At 44.0% G+C, this 22,157-nt stretch overlaps 1 protein-coding gene across 1 annotated transcript; it reads left to right on the top strand.

Annotated features, from left to right (window-relative positions):
- The first annotated feature begins 566 nt into the window (after positions 1-566).
- Positions 567-13,360, top strand: surf4 (surfeit 4). Its single transcript, XM_083657920.1, has 6 exons — positions 567-777; positions 3,497-3,683; positions 6,037-6,113; positions 6,232-6,275; positions 9,170-9,356; positions 11,947-13,360. The coding sequence occupies exons 1-6, from the start codon at positions 730-732 to the stop codon at positions 12,211-12,213; spliced, it is 810 nt and encodes a 269-aa protein (XP_083514046.1). The 5' UTR covers positions 567-729; the 3' UTR covers positions 12,214-13,360.
- The last annotated feature ends 8,797 nt before the right edge of the window (positions 13,361-22,157 follow it).

Consider the following 22,157-nt stretch of genomic DNA (forward strand, 5'->3'; position numbering starts at 1 on the left):
TTGAGCCCAGGAATTGAGCCCGCGTAGCGTGCAAAATGCCTACTATTAGTATATTTTAAATGCCAAATTCAGGAGTATAGCCCCACCTGTGTAACCAAAATTGCCATACCTTGTCATTTTCTTCTTTATTTTTTAATTGGTTAAAAACTCAATAAAGTTCACTCAGTTCATTATTCTTCAGTCTGCACTTCATTGGCCGGGGTCACACAACCTGTGACAGTTTGTGACTTTTAAAATGTTTTAAGTTCCTGTAATACCTGGTTATCAATTTTGTTTTCCACTCAAAAATAGAAGCTTTTTACAGTATTTCAGGTGGGTGTGTCGCCCGTTTTTCCATGTGCGTGGCTTTCTCTTCAAAAGTGTGCTAAAAAAAAAAAAAAAAACTTGGTGACAGTTTGTTAGTCAGTGCCACAGGCTGACTTTGTGTTGACACGGGCAGAGTTAGTAAACAAATAAAACAAATAAACAAAAGCTAGCTGGATGTCATGTCGCCTCGAGCCCCTGGATCACACAGCATACGTGGCATGCAGCGGTTGCAGTACCATCTAGGGGGGCTCTCTCGTTAAATCGCGAGGCATTGTGGGGCGGAGGCGGCCTTCTCCGTTGAGGCAATCGTGAATTCTTGAAGTAAATAACGGGGGAGGAACAGTTTGTACTCGGCTGAAGAAGAATATCTTAACACATCAAACATTGGGATCGCGCCGAGCCTTCCACTACTAAAAAACAAAGATGGGGCAGGAGGATCTCATGAGCACAGCCGAGGACGTGGCAGACCAGGTAACTTCATGTTAGCATGCCCGATTGTAAGCTAGCCGTCACTAGCGTGTTGTTGGCTAACTGTAGCTGCTAAGTAGTTTGGCTGGCAATGTAGTAACGTTAACAGACAGGTGCTCTCTTGAATGGCTATATACGTTTGATGGAATACAAAATACTGTTGTTTACAAGTTAATGGCAGCTTGCCGGCAGATTCACAAAGTTGGCCTCAAAGCAACACTGGTGGCCACTGGTGTTGAATTTGCATGTCACTCTGCACTCGTGTCCTCAGCTGGATAGCATTATTACTAGTTCTTCCAGCAGCCTCGCAAAGTGAAGTTGACGTCTAGCATTGACTAGTTTTAGCTGCCTTAGCAAACATGTATTACGATAGCTAGCGCGTAACGTTACCTCGCTGTTTACTATGCAGATCATGCCAGCTGTTAAAGATTGTCAGCCATCCGATTTATTTATCTATGGCGTGTTGGTGTCTGTCAAGCCAGACAATGCTAACAATTGTGAAAATCATTGAGCTGGCTTAACGTATTAGCCAACATTACTCATATGCACTCATAACACATAACATAAGTCGTATTGTCAAGTGGCACCCTAGTTGCTCAACATTGCTGATGGCTTAGGGGTGGTGAATATGTACAACTTTGATGCCATTTACTGTAAGTTATAGTTTGCTTGAAGTCGGCCACCTTACATGTGCAGGGATGCAAGCTACAAACTACCTCGTCCCAGAATAAGGGGATTTCTGAGTGATTTCATGTCTGCCCTGGTATGTCACCTTTTTCACTCTCCATGACTTTTGCATCTCTGCATGTGGCTTTGGGGAACTTCCACCTCTCAAGACATCTGCACAGGAACCGTTACTTCACCTACTGAGACAGCCTCTGTAACATATTACATAGGCCGTTTGTGTTTGGGTTCGAGCTGTCTGGTATTCCGAGTATGTTGCTCTACTGATGTGAATGCAGTGCAATGCGCCTGGGCACCTGGTCTACAAGGTGAGCTGAGTGAGGAGAGCCACATCTATCTCAGATTTCTGGTCTGTGACCCAGGTTGACGAGCAGAAATGGAGGAAGTCCTCTACCAAAGTGGCGCTCGAATAACGATGTCTTTAGAAAGTTACTGTAGCTTATCTCAGTAGAGCTGGTTTTGCTCCAAATTTGTTATGCGTTTTGTGGCATGTGTTTTTTGCAATCCCAGATTTGCTTTTAGCAGCCCCCATGGAAGAATATTGTCAGGTCAGCCATCAAGTCATGGTGCCATGTCTGTGTGCATGTCATCGCAGTTGTCTTTCACAGGGGGGGGGGATACATTAACTACAAGTGTCATGTCTATTGTAAAACTACATTCAAATGGAAACTGAAACATAGCTACGTTTGACCGACTGTGCATGGTTTATGAGACTCTGATAGCCCATTTTAATAGCGAATCCCTCACAAGTGGGTTGTGAGCACACACACACACACACGTTACAACACTCTCCAGAGTCGGAATGCTCTATTTCTAGGCTGTTGCAGCAGCTGAGGCTTACTTACTCTTGATTGGCTCCCGACTCCTCCATTCATCTCCCACACAGCAGTCAGTGTTGGACTTGGTGTGCTCTGATAGGCTGCCGGGATTTGACAGTGCTGATGTGGACTGCTGAGTGGGCGGGACGGAGAGGGCAGGTCGCTGCTCCTACACTGTGTGTCACACTGTAGTATCTCATAATCTCTACTGTGTCACACTGTAGTATCTCATAATCTCTACGGTGTCACAATGTAGTATGTAATCTCGTCATGCATCACGTTTCATGGAGAAGAATATAGGACTTTTTTTGTTTCTGAGAAAGTCGGCATGATTAAGGTCGAAAATAATACGGGGGCGGCTGTAGCTCAGGAGGTAGAGCAGGTCATCACTAATCGCTTTGGATGAAAGAGGTCGGTGGCTCGATTCCCGCCTCCTCCAGTCTGCATGTCGAAGTGTCCTTGGGCAAGATACTGAACCCCAAATTGCTCCCGATGGTGTGCCAGCACCCTGCGTGGCAGCTTGCCACCATCGGCGTGTGAATGGGTGAATGTACCTACTGACTGTAAAGCGCTTTGGATAAAAGCGCTATATAAATGCAGGCCATTAATACAGAGGGCCTCTTGGGGCCACAACAGATTCCTGTCCTCTTTCTATTATATTGAAATAAGTCACATTGTCATTTTCACTGAAATTGCTTCTATGCATTGTAGTTGTTGGCTTTAGATGAGAGCATTTCTGCATCACAGTAGTCTACACGGGGGAGGAACACATGCACACACATGACCTATTTTCTCCCAGTTTAGACATTGAGATTTGTGTGACTCGGAGCTGGCCAAAATGTGTATTTTTTGAATGGGCCGTGGACACAGCTTTTGTTGAAATCGACGTATGTATTCTTGCTTGTTGACCCCTGTATTCATCTCAAGTCTTTTCCTCGTTTATTTCATTTGTGAGTTTACTTAACAGGGACAGTCCACATTCATAAACACTGTTGTAAATGTGCCAGTCAGAGTTAGCCAAGAGGCTATTTTCCATCCGTAGTCCCTGTGGGCAGATGTTACAGATTCACTCACAGGATGTTGTGATGCGGCAGTTTTCTCAACGGTTCTGACAAGCTGGTTGTTCCGACGCCCGCTTGTCGGTGTGTCTCACTCTCATCTCTCTCCTCTTTCTTTTTGCATCCTCACTCACTCTTGCTTCTCTCCTTCTTGTTGTCCAGTTCCTGCGGGTCACCAAGCAGTACCTTCCCCACCTGGCGCGCCTCTGTCTCATCAGCACCTTCCTGGAGGACGGCATCCGCATGTGGTTCCAGTGGAACGAGCAGAGAGACTACATCGAGGCCACCTGGAGCTGTGGCTACTTTCTGGCCACCTGCTTTGTGCTCCTCAACCTCGTAGGGCAGCTGGGTGAGTCGGCGACCGGGCCACTCGGCTCAAGGACCGGCCGTGAGATTGTACCAGGCCTTGTTGTCAGCTCAGATTTTGGAGTTATTGAATAGAGAGGCAAAGTGGAACGTCACTTCCTGCTTCAGCACTGTACCAGAGATTTTCATCCGCCATTTATTTTCCCATAGACATTTCATAGAATGCTTATAAAATAGTTTTACTTCGTCCAACCAAGCGGTTCAGCTAACGCTATAATCGGGAGAGACCATAGAACATTTCTCTCTGACCAAAACTTAAAAAAACAACATAGAAAAAATATTTTCTTTAAACCCGCATTTTTTGGTCCCAGTAAAATGTTATGCGATCTCTCCCGTTTCTAAATATATCTGTACCGTTTGGTTTGAACCAGTACAACTATTTTTTATAAGCATTTTACGAAATGTGTATGGGAAAATAAATGGCGGATGAAAAAATCTGGTACAGTGCTGAAGCAGGAAGTAGGCGGTCACTTTGCCTGGTTACAAAGATAAGAGATGTGAGACACATTTTTTAACTTTTTTATAATGATTAGCCAAATAGAATACGGCTCCTTGGAACACTTGTCCTCAAGACTGCACTATTTTCCACAGAGCGCACAACCCCACTATCTTTAACATTAGAAGCTATGATTTTCAGGCCGCTTTCTGTCAAGCTATACTTATTCCCATCACACGGCTTTACACCCAGTGGCCACTTTAATAGCTGCACCTCCCTCCTCAAGACAGTGACACACTTTAGCTGCAACTCAAGCATGAAGACAGAGAGGTTCATTTACTCTCATTTACATAACATTGAAATGGGCGTCATGCATGATTTAAAGCCACTACTTTGACTGTGATGTGATCATTGGTGTCATAATACAACAGTTCCATTTTAGAAGCACCCTGCTGGGATGTTTCTTCACGACAGTTGACCCAGAATGATGCAATGATAATAATAATAATAATAATAATAAAAAAAACTCCTGGGGTCAAAATCACCTTATTGATAAGATAGATCATAGGAGAGTGCTAACTAACAACAGGCAAGCCCGCACACATACACAGATAATCTTAGTGAAACAGCGGTGTACAGAAGGGCATCTCGGAACCCTTTGGACCTTCAAGCTGGTGGGCTCCAGCCGCAGAAGGACAAGTCGGGTTCCTCCTCCTGTCAGATAAGAACGAGGAGATGAAGCTGCAGTGGTCACGTGATCACCAAAGCATCATTTGATTGGTTCAACATACCAGGAACCAAACATTGCCGACAAGCTGCATCCCTTCATTATTAGCCACAGTCTACCTTAAATCAAATGGATAATACCCTTTTCCAGCAGGAGAGTGGACCATTGAGGGGGTTCCAGGGGGTCCCCAGCAAAAAAGGGGGATAATATATTTTCACTATAATTCCATCCATAAGTAACACAATGACAGAATGTCTTGACTATTTTGCGCATGGGTTTCATACACTTTCTGTAACATCTAAAACCAACAATCTTATCTACACCCAGCCATGTCCTGTCACTGAGTGCCCAGGGCAAACACCAAATGCCTGGACAGGAGCTTTCTCCACTCTGCCATAGCAACGTGGAACAGCCTTCAATGATAGGCTCTCTGAATGTTGTTCATGAAGCCTGTATCTGTAATCGTATAATAAAAAGAATAAAAAATAAAATGGGGGACCCTGGGACAAAATCTTATCAAATGGGGGTCCGTGGTCTAATTTGTGTCAGTTTAGGGGTCCTTGATGTTAAAAAGTTAACCACAATAGAGCACCTGTGCAATGGGATGTTCGTAGCATGAATGTGCTGCAAAAACAAATCAGAATTCAGGCTGAGCATTCAGGGCAAAAAGGGGATCCTCATACCTGATAGCTGCTAGGTTTATACCTAATAAAATGACCGCTAAGCTTTTGCAAACAAAACTGCATTTTTTTCTTTCTTTTCTTTTTTCTTTGTTTTTCTTCTTTTTCCCCAACTCGAGTTATTCAACAACTCAACAGATGAACTATTCCCTCAGTTTGGGTTAAGACAATCCACTGCCCTGCGTCGGTGAAAGAAAGCGCAGTTGTAAAGGAATACTCTGTAGAATGTGTTAGACAGTAGAAAAAATGGAGACCACAACAACACTAGAATTTAATTGTGATGAACTCAACATGGTGAAGTATTGCTTAGCTTTATGTGTATATCCACAAAATGGAGGAAAATGAACAATATAAAATAAAAGAGAGTGGTAGCTGTTAGAGCAGTAATGGTAATAACTTTCCCACTGCGCCGCAGACAGTCTGATTAGCAGGTTCATTATCTTGATTATCTTTCCTTTCCCTTGTGTGTCTTTGTGTGTGCGTGTCCCAACAGGTGGTTGTGTCCTCATCCTCAGTAGAAATTTTGTACAGTATGCCTGCTTTGGATTATTTGCCATCATAGCACTACAGGTGAGAACAACAACAACAACAACATGTATTGTATTCTTTCCATGTAAATATGCAACACCTTACTTCTTGTACCTTATTGTGACTGATATGGATTATGTTGTTTTTTCTTCTTCACCAGACCGTTGCATACAGCATTTTATGGGACCTCAAGTTTTTGATGAGGTAGGTTTCACTGAAAGTGATTCAGGTCAATGCTGAATAATCCTTTAAGGGAGTAAAGTGGGTTCTGCCATTTGGGTCACGTTTTTGGTTACACTCGTTCAATTGTGATGTCACTATGACATCATCGTGATGTCACTGATGATGTCATAGACATTGTGACATCACTGATGACGTCATAGACGTGATGATGTCAGACATTCTGATATCATCAGTGATGTCACAATTAATGGACTGTAACCAAAAACCACAATTGCTCGAGTGACATCACTGATGTCATAGACGATTATGTCACAAAAGGTCTATGACATCATCAGTGATGATGTCACAATGTCTATGATATCATCAGTGACATCACAATCGGCGAGTGCCACGCAGCATCTGAGCTGCAGGCGAGGCCGTGCAGCAGCGAGCTGCGTATGCGAGCTGCAGGGCGGGCGATAGCGAGATGCCTAGTTCTTCAAAAATGCGATGAATTTGGAAAGAGTCAAATGCATCTACTGTTATTAGAATGTTATGTATTGTTGGGGGTGCACCGATCGATAGGCCGCCGATCATAATCGTCCCATAAATTTTCCGAATTCTGCGGGTCATCAGTGATCGGCCGATCACCGTTTCAGCTGCCTGATGAAAAAAGTAACAATTGCCAGAACAGGAAAGCACTCAAACATGTGACGAAACGTGTGACGTGAAAAGTATGATCCAGTTTGCGTCAGTAGCGTGGGCATGGCTTCAGTTCACTTATTGACATTATTTTGAATTTCACAGCCTAGGATCATATATCATCACAGGTTAGAACCACTTTAACCCATTGATACCTAAGCGCGTTCTCTAGAGGGGCACTCTAAACCTACTGCACGTTTGTAAACACCCCCTGTAAACCTGACGTTTTCTGCTCAACTTGACAGAGCGGTCGGAGTTCACTAAAGCCTTCATATCTCAGGCTCTATAGCACATAGAAACATAAAATAAATAGCATTTGAGAGCTGAACCCTTTGGCTTTTTGTATTATATTTGCTCTAATGTTCATTAAAACATTTTTTTATCTTTAACCCCAAAAATAAAAAGATTCTAATGCATTTTAAGAAATGTTAATAAGATTATGGCAAATGTAACCCTTCCAAATAAAAAGCCACGGGTTTAAGCTCTCAAATGCTTTTTATTTCATGTTGATAGCTACTATAGAGGCTGAGGAAAAATCGGTTCTGTTGAACCCTTGACAATTACTGCATCAAGAGTAACGTTTAGCGATCTCCGTTTTGCAGTCGTCGTGAAATACGGCAAATGCGCCAAAATGACACTCACCCAATGAGCCTTGGCTAGCGTGTCAACAGTCACATCATAATCTGGGTGTGGAATCTTCTTATTCATTGATGTCTTCGTCCTCAAAGTAAGTCATACTCCGTTCAGGTCATCACTTAGCATTAACTTAGCTTACTGTCTGAGACGCGGCCATGCAGAATTGCCACCGTGCAGCAGAAGAACGTGCAGAATTTCCAACGTGCAGTAAAACCTTGAGGCTATTGCAGATTGGAACATGAGATAAATAAACCTGAAATTACGTCAGCAGCATTAATTTCATCCTCTAATAACTAAGAGTTGTTTGGGAAGTCTGGCTGGAAATGCCGGCGCTTCCTTGATTTGCCGTGCAGTTCAGCTTTGGAAAACTTTGCACATGTCGAGGGAAAAAGAAAAAACTACAAAACCCCCAATGCATTTCACCTCCGCCACGTCTGTTTCAGCAAATCATGATGCATTTCATCGGTCACATGTCTTGAAACAACGATATACACGTTACTACGCCGGCATGAAAGGTAAAGGGGACACGCCCGTCCTCTTCGGTGTCAAAGGGATATACACGCAAATGCTGCATCCGGTATCAATGGGTTAATATATCGGACAGAAGGCAAGAGTCTATGTTGGCAGCAATGAAGAACTTTTCACATGCTACCAGTGAGTAAAGCGCCTCAGTCATCAAGCGCACACAAGCGTGTCATTACCATGTTTTTGCATAACACCTCAGCTTTATTTATGATAGGCGTGCTGTATCACGCAGCCATAATAACAATCTGTTAAACACAGTGCTGTGTTTGAATGATAGCTTTTATGCTTGGTGTGCATTTTCCCCCTTATGTGCTGCTGTTGGCAGAAAGTCTGGCTGAATCGGCCACAGACAACCTGATTGGTGCATTGATCCCTCCCTCCATGGGAAACCTAAAGCTTGAGTGATCCAATCAAATGTCCCAAGTGTCCCAAGTAACATGTGATATAAAAAAAAAAAAGGTCCACTCTTCTGGCATAAAGTAAAAAAGCCTTTATTTACTTTAGATGGCTATATCATTTAGAAAAGTTTAAAAACATAGCTAGTGCATGTTAAAAGAGCTGGGGCATGACCCACGCGTAGCGGCGCAAACAGCCTTCTTCAGGGTATGGCCACCAGCACAAGGTTTCCCCTATTTAGCATGAGATGATTGCAAACACCTGAGCAGAAAGCCAGTGAACTCACAGGTAAAGATACAAAAATCAGCCACTAGATGGCTCTACAATATGTATAGCAGAAAACCAAACATGAGAAATATGGGAAAGAAACGAAAAATGGGACAGAAAACATAATATCCATCTGCAGTAATACAAGCAACATACCAGCATCAGAACAACTACAAAATACTACAAAAAAGGACTGAAATCATTCTCTTCATTCAGTCCTGGATATACTGTGGCCTGCATTTGGTGTATATAGAAAGTTTCTCTCTGCAATAACAATTTCAGTCGATCACCACCCCAACATGTGATATAATCAGGATACAAATTAAATTCCTAAAAAGGGGTGAAAAAACAAGACGAGAAGAAGCAACTTATCTCTCTTTGTCCTCTGCTCTCCCTCTCTCCTCTCCCAGGAACCTGGCCCTGGGCGGCGGTCTCCTCCTGCTGCTGGCAGAGTCTCGCTCGGAAGGGAAGAGCATGTTCGCTGGGGTGCCCTCTATGGGCGAGAGCTCGCCGAAGCAGTACATGCAGCTGGGAGGCCGAGTACTGCTAGTGCTCATGTTCATGACTCTGCTGCACTTTGACTCCAACTTCTTCTCCGTGAGTGTCAGCCAACCGCACCGCCCTCCGACTTTATTTTTGAAAAGTGATACATAAATTATTATTAATAATTAATAAAGTTACCCCCCATAGTTCCATGTCAGCCCTTCTCCCAAACTATTGAAGGCCATGGCCATTTTTTTTACAGCTCAAAAAAAGCATAAAATATCCATCCGATCTCTCCAAACGACTTGTGCAGAATAATTCACACAGCATAAGTGTTTTGTAGCAAAAATTGCATTATCTCCTATAGTTTGATGAGGACACTTAATGGACAATTTAGCGTACTACCTCGCTGTGTGTTTTGGTGGTCCTGGATAAATAAACAGAAAATATTGATGTATGCATATTAGCTATACAGTTCCTATGTCTTTCTACTTTAATAATGCTAACATAGACCCCAAACATTGAGGAACCTACGCCCACAAGCATGGCTCTCTGTTACAGACTCAAGCATGGCTCTCTGAGGCCATTTACACCTGGCGCTAACATGTGTTTTCTGTGATCAGATTGCAATCAGATTGTGTTTTATCACTTGAAATGCCAGGTGTAAACACCCCCAAAACGAAAGATTGCAATCTGATCGGCCAAACCACCTCCGGAGGTGGTCAGGGATGCATTGTGTACACATTGAACACAAGTGTAAATGCAACGTGTCCTCTCAATCTGGATACAGCAACTTTATGCAGATTGAGAGGACACCCATTTCTGCAATCAGATTGCAGAAAACGCATGTTAACGCCAGGTGTAAATGGAATCAGGCTGAAGTGATAAAATACAATCTGATTGCAATCTGATGGCAGAAAACGCATGTTAATGCCAGGTGTAAATGGCCTCATAGAGGCCATTTACACCTGGCGTTAACATGCGTTTTCTGCCATCAGATTGCAATCAGATTGTATTTTATCACTTCAGCCTGATTCCATTTACACCTGGCACTAACATGCGTTTTGGGTGAACAGATTGCAATCCGATTGCTCTCCAGCTCGAACGTCATCACGCGCGCGCCCCCTGAACGTGTGCATGCATGTTTCAGGGAAATAGAGGTTATTGTTAAGCTCAAATGCACAGTGAACGTCCCCTTCACCTGGACAAAACGATGGCCGATCACGCAGCACTGCGTCTATCTATTTCTTTATCTGTTTATTGACAATGACACTGGGTCCGAGACACACACACGCATACGTTTTCCGTGCATGTCATTGGCTGTAACCACCTGTGTTGCGTTCAGGTAACATCCTAAATTACCCTGTTATACAATTGAGAGCATAATTTCTCTTTTATATGAAAGGAAAATGAGGGGGAAAGGGTTCGAACCCTTTCTCCCTCATTTTCCGCTCCTTTTCCAAAGGAGAAGTGTTGATATAAAAGAGAAATTATGCTCTCAATTGTATAACAGTGTAATTTAGGATGTTACCTGAATGCAACACAGGTGGTTACAGCCGTGTCAAAACCTCCACAGCAAAACTTTGAAGCAACGCTACGATTGTTGTGCAAAAGCGGAGCGGGGGGGAGATAAAGAATTTTTAGCCGGTCCATTGTGACAGGCTGCCTGTGTGTGTGCGCATTTGGCACAGCGGCGAGATGAGGGCACACACCGGTGCGGTGCTGCCGTGGAATTGCGTGTGTGCGCGCCGTATGGTAGTTGCTGAATGCGTTTTGAGAGGACGCATTGCATTTACACTTGTGTTAAATGTTGTCATAATGCGTCCCTGACCACCTCCGGAGGTGGTTTGGCCGATCAGATTGCAATCCTTCTTCAATGCGTTTTGGGGGTGTTTACACCTGTACTTTCAAGTGATAAAATACAATCGGATTGCAATCTGATGGCAGAAAACGCATGTTAATGCCAGGTGTAAATGGCCTCTATGTTACAGACTCGAGCTGAAACTACACACAGTGTGTTTGGGCTTTGGCGGAGGGGCGGAGCTCAAAACAAGACAAAACGATTGCATGCTGAGTGACCGTGTGAATACATGGCGCATGGAAATATGACTTTTTGTGATTCATTGCATTTCAGGCAGTCTTTGCGATGCGTTTATTGCGCATGTTCATATCGTGATGACGATGAGAATACAATTTGTCCATCACTCTCGTAAGAGCCAGCCACAGTAGTTCATCTAGGTCCTAGATGCCGGACGGCACGGTGGCTCAGTGGTTAACACTGTTGCCTCACAGCAAGAAGGTCCCGGGTTCGAACCCCGGTCCGGCCCAGGTCCTTTCTGTGTGGAGTTTGCATGTTCTCCCCGTGTCCGTGTGGGTTTTCTCCGGGTGCTCCGGTTTCCTCCCACCATCAAGAAAGACATGTATGTTAGGGTTAATACTCCTGTCAGTGCTCCTGACCAAGGTATTGGCAAAAGAACTGGAGTTGGTCCCCGGGCGCTGCACAGTGGCTGCCCACTGCTCCTAGCTCTAGGAAGGTTCCTAGTAGAGGATGGGTCAAATGCAGAGGATGAATTTCCCCAAGGGGATAAATAAAGGATAACTTAACTTAACTAACTTAGATGAACTCTTAGATTCTAGGAGGTGACAAAGCTTTAGGCGTGGTCGCTCGCTCGCCCCCCCTAAACCTTCCGCGTTCCTTCCTCAGATCCTGCAGAACATGGTGGGGACGGCCCTCATTGTCCTGGTGGCCATCGGCTTCAAGACCAAGCTGGCGGCGTTGACCCTGGTGATGTGGCTGCTGGCCATCAACGTCTACTTCAACGCCTTCTGGGCCATCCCCGCCTACAAGCCCATGCACGACTTCCTCAAGTACGACTTCTTCCAGACCACCTCGGTCATCGGCGGCCTGCTGCTGGTGGTGGCGCTGGGGCCCGGGGGAGTGTCCATGGATGAGAAGAAGAAGGAGTGGTAGGGAACGGGGGTAAGGTGAGAGGATTTCACAGCACCACTACCTTCTCCCCCCGCCCGCCGCCGACAAGGACACAAAAAAGACCTTCCCTCCCTTCCAAGTCCCATCTCCGGAGTGCACGTGGTCTTTTTTAGTTTTTCTGCCAACCACCTCACCCATCATTGGACACTCACTGTTGTTTCTGTTTACCTCCCAGCTGTTTATTTGTTTTTTTTAAAGATTGTGATACTGGATTTTTTTCTAAACCTTCCATTTTACATCCCCCTTTTCAGCAGCAATAGTAAAAAAAACAAAACCTTATTGAATAATTTGTGTCAAAGTGCAAGATAACTAACTCATGGATGAAGGGAGGTGTTTTTAGAAGAAAAAAAACTTATATTTGTTCTATGTGCGGAAAGGAATGAATGTGGCATTGTATTTTATGGATGTTATACCATGATGACCTGTCATAGATAACTCGCATATTTCGTGAAATAGAACTGGCAAAAGTGGAGAGACCGCATCAGTTTGGGTGCCCCATGGATGCCTATCTGTTTTGTTCTGCGCTTATCGGATAATTGGAAGCATCTGAGACTTGGTCACCATATCAACCCTGAGACCTTGGGCACTGATTCGACAGCAACACTTTTTCCACTCTCTAGGTTTCCATCTCCCCTCTCTCTCTCTGTCACCCTTAGCCTTTATACGTCTTTACTCACACTCAGTCTGAGCTGGCTGACGGCTATTTGTACATGGGGAGTCGAATCTGGGGGGGGGGGTGCGTGTACATTATATGCTAAGTGGTGGGTTAAAGTCATGCTTGGTTGAAAATTGCAACACAGTTGTTAGCTCCAGGACTTGTTATTGGGCACTTTGTTACTGTACGTCTTTGGCAAACAAACGCCTAACTAGTGAACTGTGTATGATGATCGGGGGACAATATAGGGGGGAGACTCGACGTTTGTGAAACGCCATATTCTGCGATCTAGAAAAGCAAAGAGGACTAAAGCAGAGTCACTAGCCACCTGGACTTTGTCTTTGTTTTTGCCTTGTGTAAGAAAATAACGAAAAAAATGTTCCAGTGTATTGATTTTCAGAAGTTTATATTGTATTTTTGATCATTTGTTATTTTGATTTTGGAAGTTCATGGCGAAGAAATAAAAATGCAAAAAAAAAAGGTCACTGTCAAGATTTTTAGCTCTTATATTGCAAGGAGACTGGATAATCAAATAATCAAATTGTAAGTAAGTACCAACCAAGAAAGTGGGTCAATAAACCGGGGAAAATAATTTGTTTATTTTGTTTGACAGGTGTTGGAGACAGACTGAGACTACACTAATGGTGGTTTGGTGTACGGTAAGAGACTTGTGAGGGAAGACAGACCTCTAATGGACTATTGTGGTACAAGTTCAGTTCATGATGTTGATGATATACTGAGGATTGTAAATTACTGGAGATAAGTAATTGGTTACAGTTACTAGTTACTTCACTCAACAAGTTAAATTACTAGTTGGCGCAAAATGTAGTTGGATTATGGTAATGCCTACTTAGTAACTAACCAGTGAGCAATAGACGTGATTTCAACGGGACGTCTATGATTTAGCTCTCATATAGCGGGCTAAATGTATAGACCTATTTTAGACCAAGCAGTAAATGCATTATTAAAATGAATAAGAACAAGATTTTAACATGTCTATGCTTAGCTCTCATTTAGCCCAGGATAATGTTGTCTATGCATAGACATGTTTTAGACTACACACAAAATGTATATATTTTTTAATTAATAACCATCCACATATAGCCTATGAAAAAGACACATGGGCTACAAAATAAAGCTTCTTAATCCTAAAATACGACCCCTGACTGTGTTTATATTAGGTCTATGCTTAGCTCTCATTTAGCCACTTGTAGTAGCCTACCCTCTCAATTGTGGACTCAAGCCGCTATAGGATTTTGTTCCCACATGGAAAATAATGTTAGAGGTCTGGAATTAGAATAGACACACCAAAATACAAAAAAGAATCCCTATAGGGGGCGCTACAGCAGTGTTTCAGACCTTAAAATGGCCAGAACTCGTGATGCTGCTTGATCCTCCAAGACTTCCAGCCTTTTCCTTGATGCTGCTACAGGTTGATTTGCGCCTCAAAATTGTGTTGAGGCATGCGGGCAGGAAACAGATTCATGAATGTTACTCTGCTTTGTTTTAGTTTGGTGACTGGATTGTGTTAACCTGACGCTGCCAGATGGATGTAAGTTCGTTCACATTTTGTTTCACAACCAATGAATGTGAATTTGTGGAACAATGCCGCCCCCATCTGGCGGAGTCAGGCTAGGATTGTGTAGTACCTGCCCTGCATATTCACTTTAGAGAAAGGTAGAGCAGTTCTCATGCACTGAAGACCACCACCTCCTCCAAAGTTGTCTAGCTTGGCAGCAGAAAACGTCAAAACAGGCACCATACAATAAGGTATGTTTGCTGTCGATAAAACTAGTGTTAGTAAATTCATGCCCCCCCCCCCATCCCCGGTGCTAGTCGAGCGGCGAAGTAACGTTATTTCAGACATCTTTACTTAATTGCATTACCGAGGAGGCTGCAGATCAAGTCTGAGCCAGTCTGAGCAGTGGGACTCCGATGACGTCACACGCTAAAAACATTAGGCCTAATTCAATTTTTGATAATCCAACATTAAATAATTCAAGCATAGAGGGACACAGACATGTTACCACAAGCTCTTTCAATTGGCTTTTATTCACTTCAGAAAATTATAACCATAAGAAACTAAATTTGAGAATGGGGTACCGATGTAGTTACTGTACAAGATTAAGTGCACCACAATGGAAATAAATCTTGGACTTTAGGGTCCTCTAAGCCCATGTTCAGACTAGGAGGCCAAATCAGATTTGGGAAACCAATCAAGATAGGCTAATGATGAAAAACCCAGACATAGTAAAACGTAAAATAATTGTTTTTAAACCTTTCAGATGGTGTTGTAGGAGGCCTTTGGAGATGATAATGAAGTGTTTGCAAAAAAACTATGTTTTTGTAAGGTTTTATGGAAATACTAATATTAATATAATATTTATAATATAAATATTTGGGGAATGTATTTCACAATAACAACATATGTACATGTCCTAGTCATTTTACTGATCACAAATATTTTTTTTAAGGCATTTTATTTACTTAGAATTGATAAACAAAGTCCAATGAAACAAAGGGTGGTTAATTCTCAGCCAAGTTCTGGAAGTTGTGATACATCATGACCTTGTGGGCGGGACTTATATACAAATGTCCTATCCAATAGCATTATTAGACTGAACAATAGGACCCAATGACTATGTTTATGTTGTAATTCTGCAACAGCGGGTCTTACAGGGTTAATGACTTTAGCAGGGGTGGGCAACTATTTTTCATGGGGGGCCACATGAGAAACCCAGATTGTTGCCGGGGGCCGAACAAATATTGTCATGCCGTAACCCATGGATGGGCAACTTTGATGATAGAGAGGGCCACAAAAAAATGTCCTCGCTACTAGGGATGTTCATCAATTATCGAAAATCGATAATCGATCGTTAAGGATTGGAATCGATCCTGTGGCATTTGGATCGATTTTTTAATTATTAAAAAAAAAAAAAAAAAAAAAAATTTTTGACTAGGTTTGGGTGGAATTCGTTCCTCCTCGCCCCACTCCATTGCACAGCCGACTAACGTGAGGTGGAGCTTCATATAGTCTCTAGTTTTCTGGCTGGGCACGGGCCTTTGTGCCAACAAAACTGTTTTAAACATGAGAAATTCACACCGGCATGCGCCGGGGACAGCAGTGTTGGAGAGGAGACACATTGAAATAAAGAGTTCATTGAGGAGAACACGTTGTCTTTCGTATTTTCTGCCATAGGCATTTATTTTGTTAAAAAAAAAAAAAAAAAAATTGAAAATATTGAAAATTTTCTAAGTATTAATAAAATCGATAATCGATAATTGATCGTTAATTCTCACCGATTATCGATTTTGGAAAATTTTCAAAATGAACATCCATACTCGCTACCAGATTTTGCTGAGGGCTGAACAGCGCCAGCACGAACAATTTGGGGCATTTGAAGCCAGGTTTTGAGGAATAACTCATTTTAAATTAACAATTGTGATGTCATTATTCAGTCTTAACCACCAATTCCTTTTCCTCACTCACTCCTATGTCACCACCTGCTCTACCTACAGGGCTTGAAATTAACTTTTTTCACCACCTGCCAATATGGCTGCTAGATTTTAAAGTTACCAGCCAATTAGAATTTCCACTAGCCGAAATGTTTTTCTTGAAATAAACCAGAATATGAGTGGGTTAATTTAAGCATAAGTATCAGTAAGTGGCCCGGGATTCTCAAAGCCTGTGTTGAGGGTCACACAAGAACAAAAATGCACTCTTGAAGCTAAATAAATCCAAAACCAACAAGTTAATTATTTAAATTTCTACTTCAATGTAGAACAGTCATTTCTTACACATGAGATTACTTTTAGCCTTTTAGTCATAAATATTATTGAAAGATATTCCATATTTCAGACTGAAATGCTATAACAGAAGAGTATTGCCCAGAATGACATGAACATTTGGACACTTATTCAGCGGGTATATTCAGGGGCGGACTGGGATCATAATTCAGGCCGGGCATTAGATACCAAGCAGGCCAGGCCGATATGGGCCGACGCGTGTCCCGGCGTCTGAAGGGCGGCGGCGAAAAATTTGGGCCGTTTGAAGCTCAATTTGGGCCGTTTGAAGCCCAATTTGGGCCGTTTGGAGCCACATTTGGGCCGTTTGAAGCCCAATTTGGGTCATTTAAAGCCAGATTTGGGCCGTTTGAAGCCCGATTTGGGCCGTTTGAAGCCCAATTTGGGCCGGTTGAAGCCCAATTTGGGCCAAGTCCAATTTTACAATGAGATGCACCCACTTTAACCCTGAATAAAGTAATAAAACCACTAGTAAACCAGTAGGCAGCGCCTGGCCTGCTGTTCAGTGAGTGGCCTGACTGCGGGCACAATTTTTTTTTTTTTTTTTTTTTTGCAGGCCAGGCCAGGCCAGGCCACCGGGCATTTGCCCGACGTGGCCAATTATGCAGTCCGCGCCTGGGTATATTGCATGTTGCGTTCAAGTGCACTGTAATTTATTTATTTATTTATTTATTTTTTAAATTCCATCGCGGGCCACACAGGGGGCGCCCGCGGGCCGCATACGGCCCGCGGGCGTATGTTGCCCATGTATGTTAGCAGCAAATCGTATTTGCCTGTAATGTGAACATGGCCTAAGTCACTCCTCTCCTCTCCTCTCACTCAGTCATCTTAGTCTTCACCGTGAGCATGACAGCGACCACCAAGCCCATGATGAAGAATATCATGTTGATCATTAGCCTGCGTTTGGTAGAGACAGTCTGGAGGATCCTGCAGGGGGCATACAGCAGACAGTATGTTCGATGAAAAGGCACCAATTTATTACATCTCATCAATTCAATATAATGACCCCCCCCCCCCTTTTCTCTTCCACCCCGCACATTAGCTCCTGAAACAAGCCCCAGACCCTCTCTCCACCTCACCTCCGCATGGCATTGCGTTGCTCGCTGTCTCTGAGCTGCTGCTGGAGCACCGAGCTCTGGTCCTTGATGGCACGCTCAATGCTCTGCCTGCCGGCTTCCAGGCTTTGGAACATACTGTATGAATGACATTTCTTACATTTTAACACATTCACTGCCAGCCGTTTTTTTTTTTACTGTAGATAGGTTCTGCCAGAGGGTTTTTTTTAGGATTCTGGCTCATCTTTCAAGACCCGAGGATTCTTTTCTGCTAAGATTTTGTGAACACACAATATCTCAAAAGAACTAATAGAATGTGTGCTTTCTCTGTCTAAAAGAGTTAGTTTGTAGAGTTAGTAGTTATGTAAGCATTAGCAGTTGAATACAGCATGGTTTCAGCGTCAGAAAAATTATTCTGAGATAAACGGCTTTTTGTGAAATTCGATAGAACAGTCACTTTAACCATTCATTTTTGGCATCAGTAAGACGTCAGACATCTAAACAATAGTTTTGAACAGTAATTTCCTCCATAACAGCAGGAAACCCCCCTCTGCTTCCAACTCCTCCCTCCGTGTGTGTCTTCTTGGCTGCAGCGGCCGTGTCACAAGCTCGTTGCTGCTGCTGCTGTAAACCTCGCGTCACCAGGCTCATTGCTTTGCTGCTGCTGTGCCTGTCTGCGCGGCCGCTCTTTGAGGAAGTCTGGATGGACTCGCTCGTTACTTGGAGTTTTGGTTGAGAGCTTTGATGAAGCTTTTGCGATTCTGGTCATATTTATGCTGCGTGTTTCAAAGTGTGTTCCACCCGTAATCTATTATGCAAATTTGCAATCCCGCACCGCCAGCAATCAGCGCGAAAACGAAAGCGTTTTCGCCAATCCATTTTCATGAGAATGGCTTGATCACACTGCTTTTTGCTTGCCTTCCTCTAGTCAGGAGAGCACTGTCGCCACTTAGTGGGTCGGTGGAATGGGTTGTACACGTTCGGTAGCTCCAATAATTTTATAGGAGACGTGGGGGGCATTGATCCACGTAGCACCGTCAAAAAAAAAATTTTTTTTTTTTTTGACGTCTCAACTCGTCATTGGCAGTGAACCGTTGGAATTTTTTTGACGAGTCAACTCGCCATTGGCAGTGAACGTGTTAAAAGTAAGTCTCCTTACTTTAAAAATTACATACATACATATAATTTACTAAGGTTGTGCGATCATGTCAACCAAATACATTGGTTCCACAGTCAAACATCATGATGTTGACAGGAGGGGGGGATGGGGGCATAGGCACCGAAACCGTGGGTGCCCCGGCGCCCGAGCACCCATGGAAAGAGTCGAGCATCCACACGGAAATGGGGGGAGCGAGAGAGAGAGAATTTATATGCCTACTGCATGTGCCTGTGGCGGGGTCCTGTCAAGATGTCAGCGCAGTTGGCAAACGCATTGAAAGCGTCTGATGCTCGCGTTTTGAAGTCGACCTGTTGTTTTGAACTGCCGATCACGCACTATAGAGACACTGCATGGAATAGGCCACGCCCATCACGGGGAAAGCCTCCGTTCATTTCCACACACCAGCGTCATTTTCCTTGAATTAAACATAGCTCAAAGCTGCTGTGTGGTGGGCTGCGCAGACAACAAATGTAAAAAATCGCCAGTTAAAGTTTGTTTGCACTCCCGAGCAAAACAAGGAAGCTATTGAGAATTGGCGAGAAGAAAAATGTGGATCTAGCTGTCAAGAAGTAAGTTGGAGTGTTCATCTTCCGTATATACGATCTTTCTGTGCAACACGCAACCATGCACGTGACATAGGAGAACGCCAGGATTGGAGGGGGGCTTTCTGTTTTCCCCCGTCTTGGGCGTGGCTTCTGAATGATGACGCGTTACGCAGTGTCTCTATAGAGGCACTAGGGGGGTTGGGCTTGTGGCTTGTGTTGGCATGTGCAAGCATGCCAACACACTGGCAGAAACATAAATCGGCGCCTATGGATGGGGGGGGGGGGGTGATATATTGAATGATTTATGAATATTTCATGTGTGTTGTATGTACATTTCAAATGAATTGATGAAATCTTTGTTGTATTGTATGCAATAACTGTCTGTGAACATCCAGTCCAAAAGGTGACATTTGATATATTTCCAGAGAGACGTGTGATAAGGCAGCTGCTGTGCATTTTGGAGAAGCCTACATTTTCACCATTTTCAGTTTGGGGAGGATCCAAACATCAACCAAATAAGCAAATTTTGCAGTAGAAAAATAGACATATTAAAGTTATGAAAAAACATAGTTGTGCATTGTTCTACCTCAGGTAGAGGATGAGTATGACGATGATCATGAGCCTACGGTTGGAAGAGACGGCCTGGAGGTTCTGTCTGCAGGCCTGGAGGTTCTGTCTGCGGTATGCCTGCATTGTCAGCTGGATGTCCTGCACAATGACACAGATCCTGCAGGGGCCACAAAGCAGTTCAATGAAATGGCACAAATGTATCTATTACATCATAAATTTTCTTTCAAATAAATCTCTCAAATCTTTAAAATAAATGTATCTTTTATGGTCCCACCCCATGACCCCACACATTAGCTCTTAAAACAAGCCCTCAGACCCTCTCTCAATGGGGACTGCCCCCTAGTCCGACACCTCACGAGACCGATTTGGGTTAGGGTCTGGGGGAGGTTAGGTTTAGGCGTGGGGGTGGGAGAGGTTAGGGTCTGGGGGAGGTTAGGTTTATGACTTCCTGTTGTCAATCTCCACCTAGGTGGAGATTGACAAAAGGAAGTCATATACAGAGGTTAGGTGGAGATTGAGAGGGTGCCATGGCACTAGTCCGATACCTCACGAGTCCGAAAAAAGAGGCATTGGATAGGGGATCATGTCTATGTTCCCCGGGTTCTATATTCCCCGTTTTTCACTAACCCTAAACCTAACCTCCAAACTGTTTTAAAGTTGTAATATTCTTCGGGTGAGAACGTTACATAGATGTGACCAGTTTATCAGAATAAGCCTATTTGGAAATCTTTAACGAGCAGCGAGGATCGGGAGCGCTGGCTGTGCTGACACTGTCTACTGTGTAGGCTGCAGTGAGAAAACACTGTCGATGTGCTTGCCTAACGTTAAATGCCGACCGGGTACAGCCATCGGCTCCTCACAGCAGCAGTAACGCTATGAACATGTAACTGAAGTCGGCCGCAGTGTAGCAATGTTGCCAAGCGTGTGTTGCGTGTGCAGGCACGTCAGAGTTTCTGGGAAGACTATAGTTTCTAACCGATTACATGGAGCGCTCAGCGGGAAGCGTCACCAACAATTCCACTCTAGAGGGTGGTTTCAAAATGTGTCGTTTCCTAAGCGCGAATTTGCCGTCGCCGTCTTAACGGGAGGCACAAACGATAAAATAATTCCCCGTTTCCATAGGAAACCGTCCTCGTGTAAAGTGCCCCTAGTCTCACTTGCCAGACTCTCCCAGCAAAGGGGCTGGGAGAGGGAGAGTCTGGCTGGGGACACTTTCTATTGTGGACTAGAGGGGGAAAAGGCTGTTTACAGCCATCCACTGAACGTACTATGCAGGCTGCTTCATTGCATAATCCACATCAATCGTTTTCAGCATGTTGCAATGAGCTAGCAGTAGCGCTGCTGTTGTTATTGTTTCAAAGCCAGCGGCGCAGGCATTTGATCTCGGCAGATTCGTACAGCAGCAGACGCATACACATGAGATTCGACACAGGGGCTTGGAAAGGAAATCCAAATATGGAAACAGCTGCCGTCAGCGCGGGTAGGAGCTAAAATGCAGAGCTTGCAGGGAGCGGAATGGGATTTCCATCCGGCACTGACTGAAATGGTCGGCACCAATGAGAGAGCTCTGCCTTCCAGACAACTGGGACCTTCAGATTTTCTGGCCTCCTATTAGGAAAAGTGCGCTGGAACGGCACTCAAAGTGGGAGCTCCCACTTGAAAACTGGGAGAAAAAAATCTACCCCCACTAGGCTGGGAACCAGTTGTATGACATCACACAACAATGGCCGCAACATGGAGTATGTAGTCCAAGGTATTAAGTGCCTAAATAAAATAGTATAATAGAGTCTGTTACATTATGTGTCATTGCTGCTCCTCATTTTCATTTAAATATGTAAGGAGGGTGCTCTGCTCGTTGTTAAGCTGTCTTGCTATTTGCCAAACAAAAAAAAGTTTGTCGTGGTCCGCCATGTTTCTTGGTTGCATTTTGCCTTTGTGCTCTGGAATGCTTTGAAGGTGGGGGGTGGGACTTTTCCACTGGGAAACACCCACGTCCCAGGTGTCTGGAAGGCAGCACCATGCTGCTTCCACCCAGTCAGACTAATCTCCACCTAACCTCTGCATGACTTCCTGTTGCTCCTCGGCACTGATCGCCAGCTGTTGCACCACACAGCCATGCTCCCAGATGGCGCGTTCAA

This window comes from Poromitra crassiceps, assembly GCF_964638095.1.
Source record: "Poromitra crassiceps genome assembly, chromosome: 21".
NCBI classification, from domain to species: Eukaryota; Metazoa; Chordata; class Actinopteri; order Beryciformes; family Melamphaidae; genus Poromitra; species Poromitra crassiceps.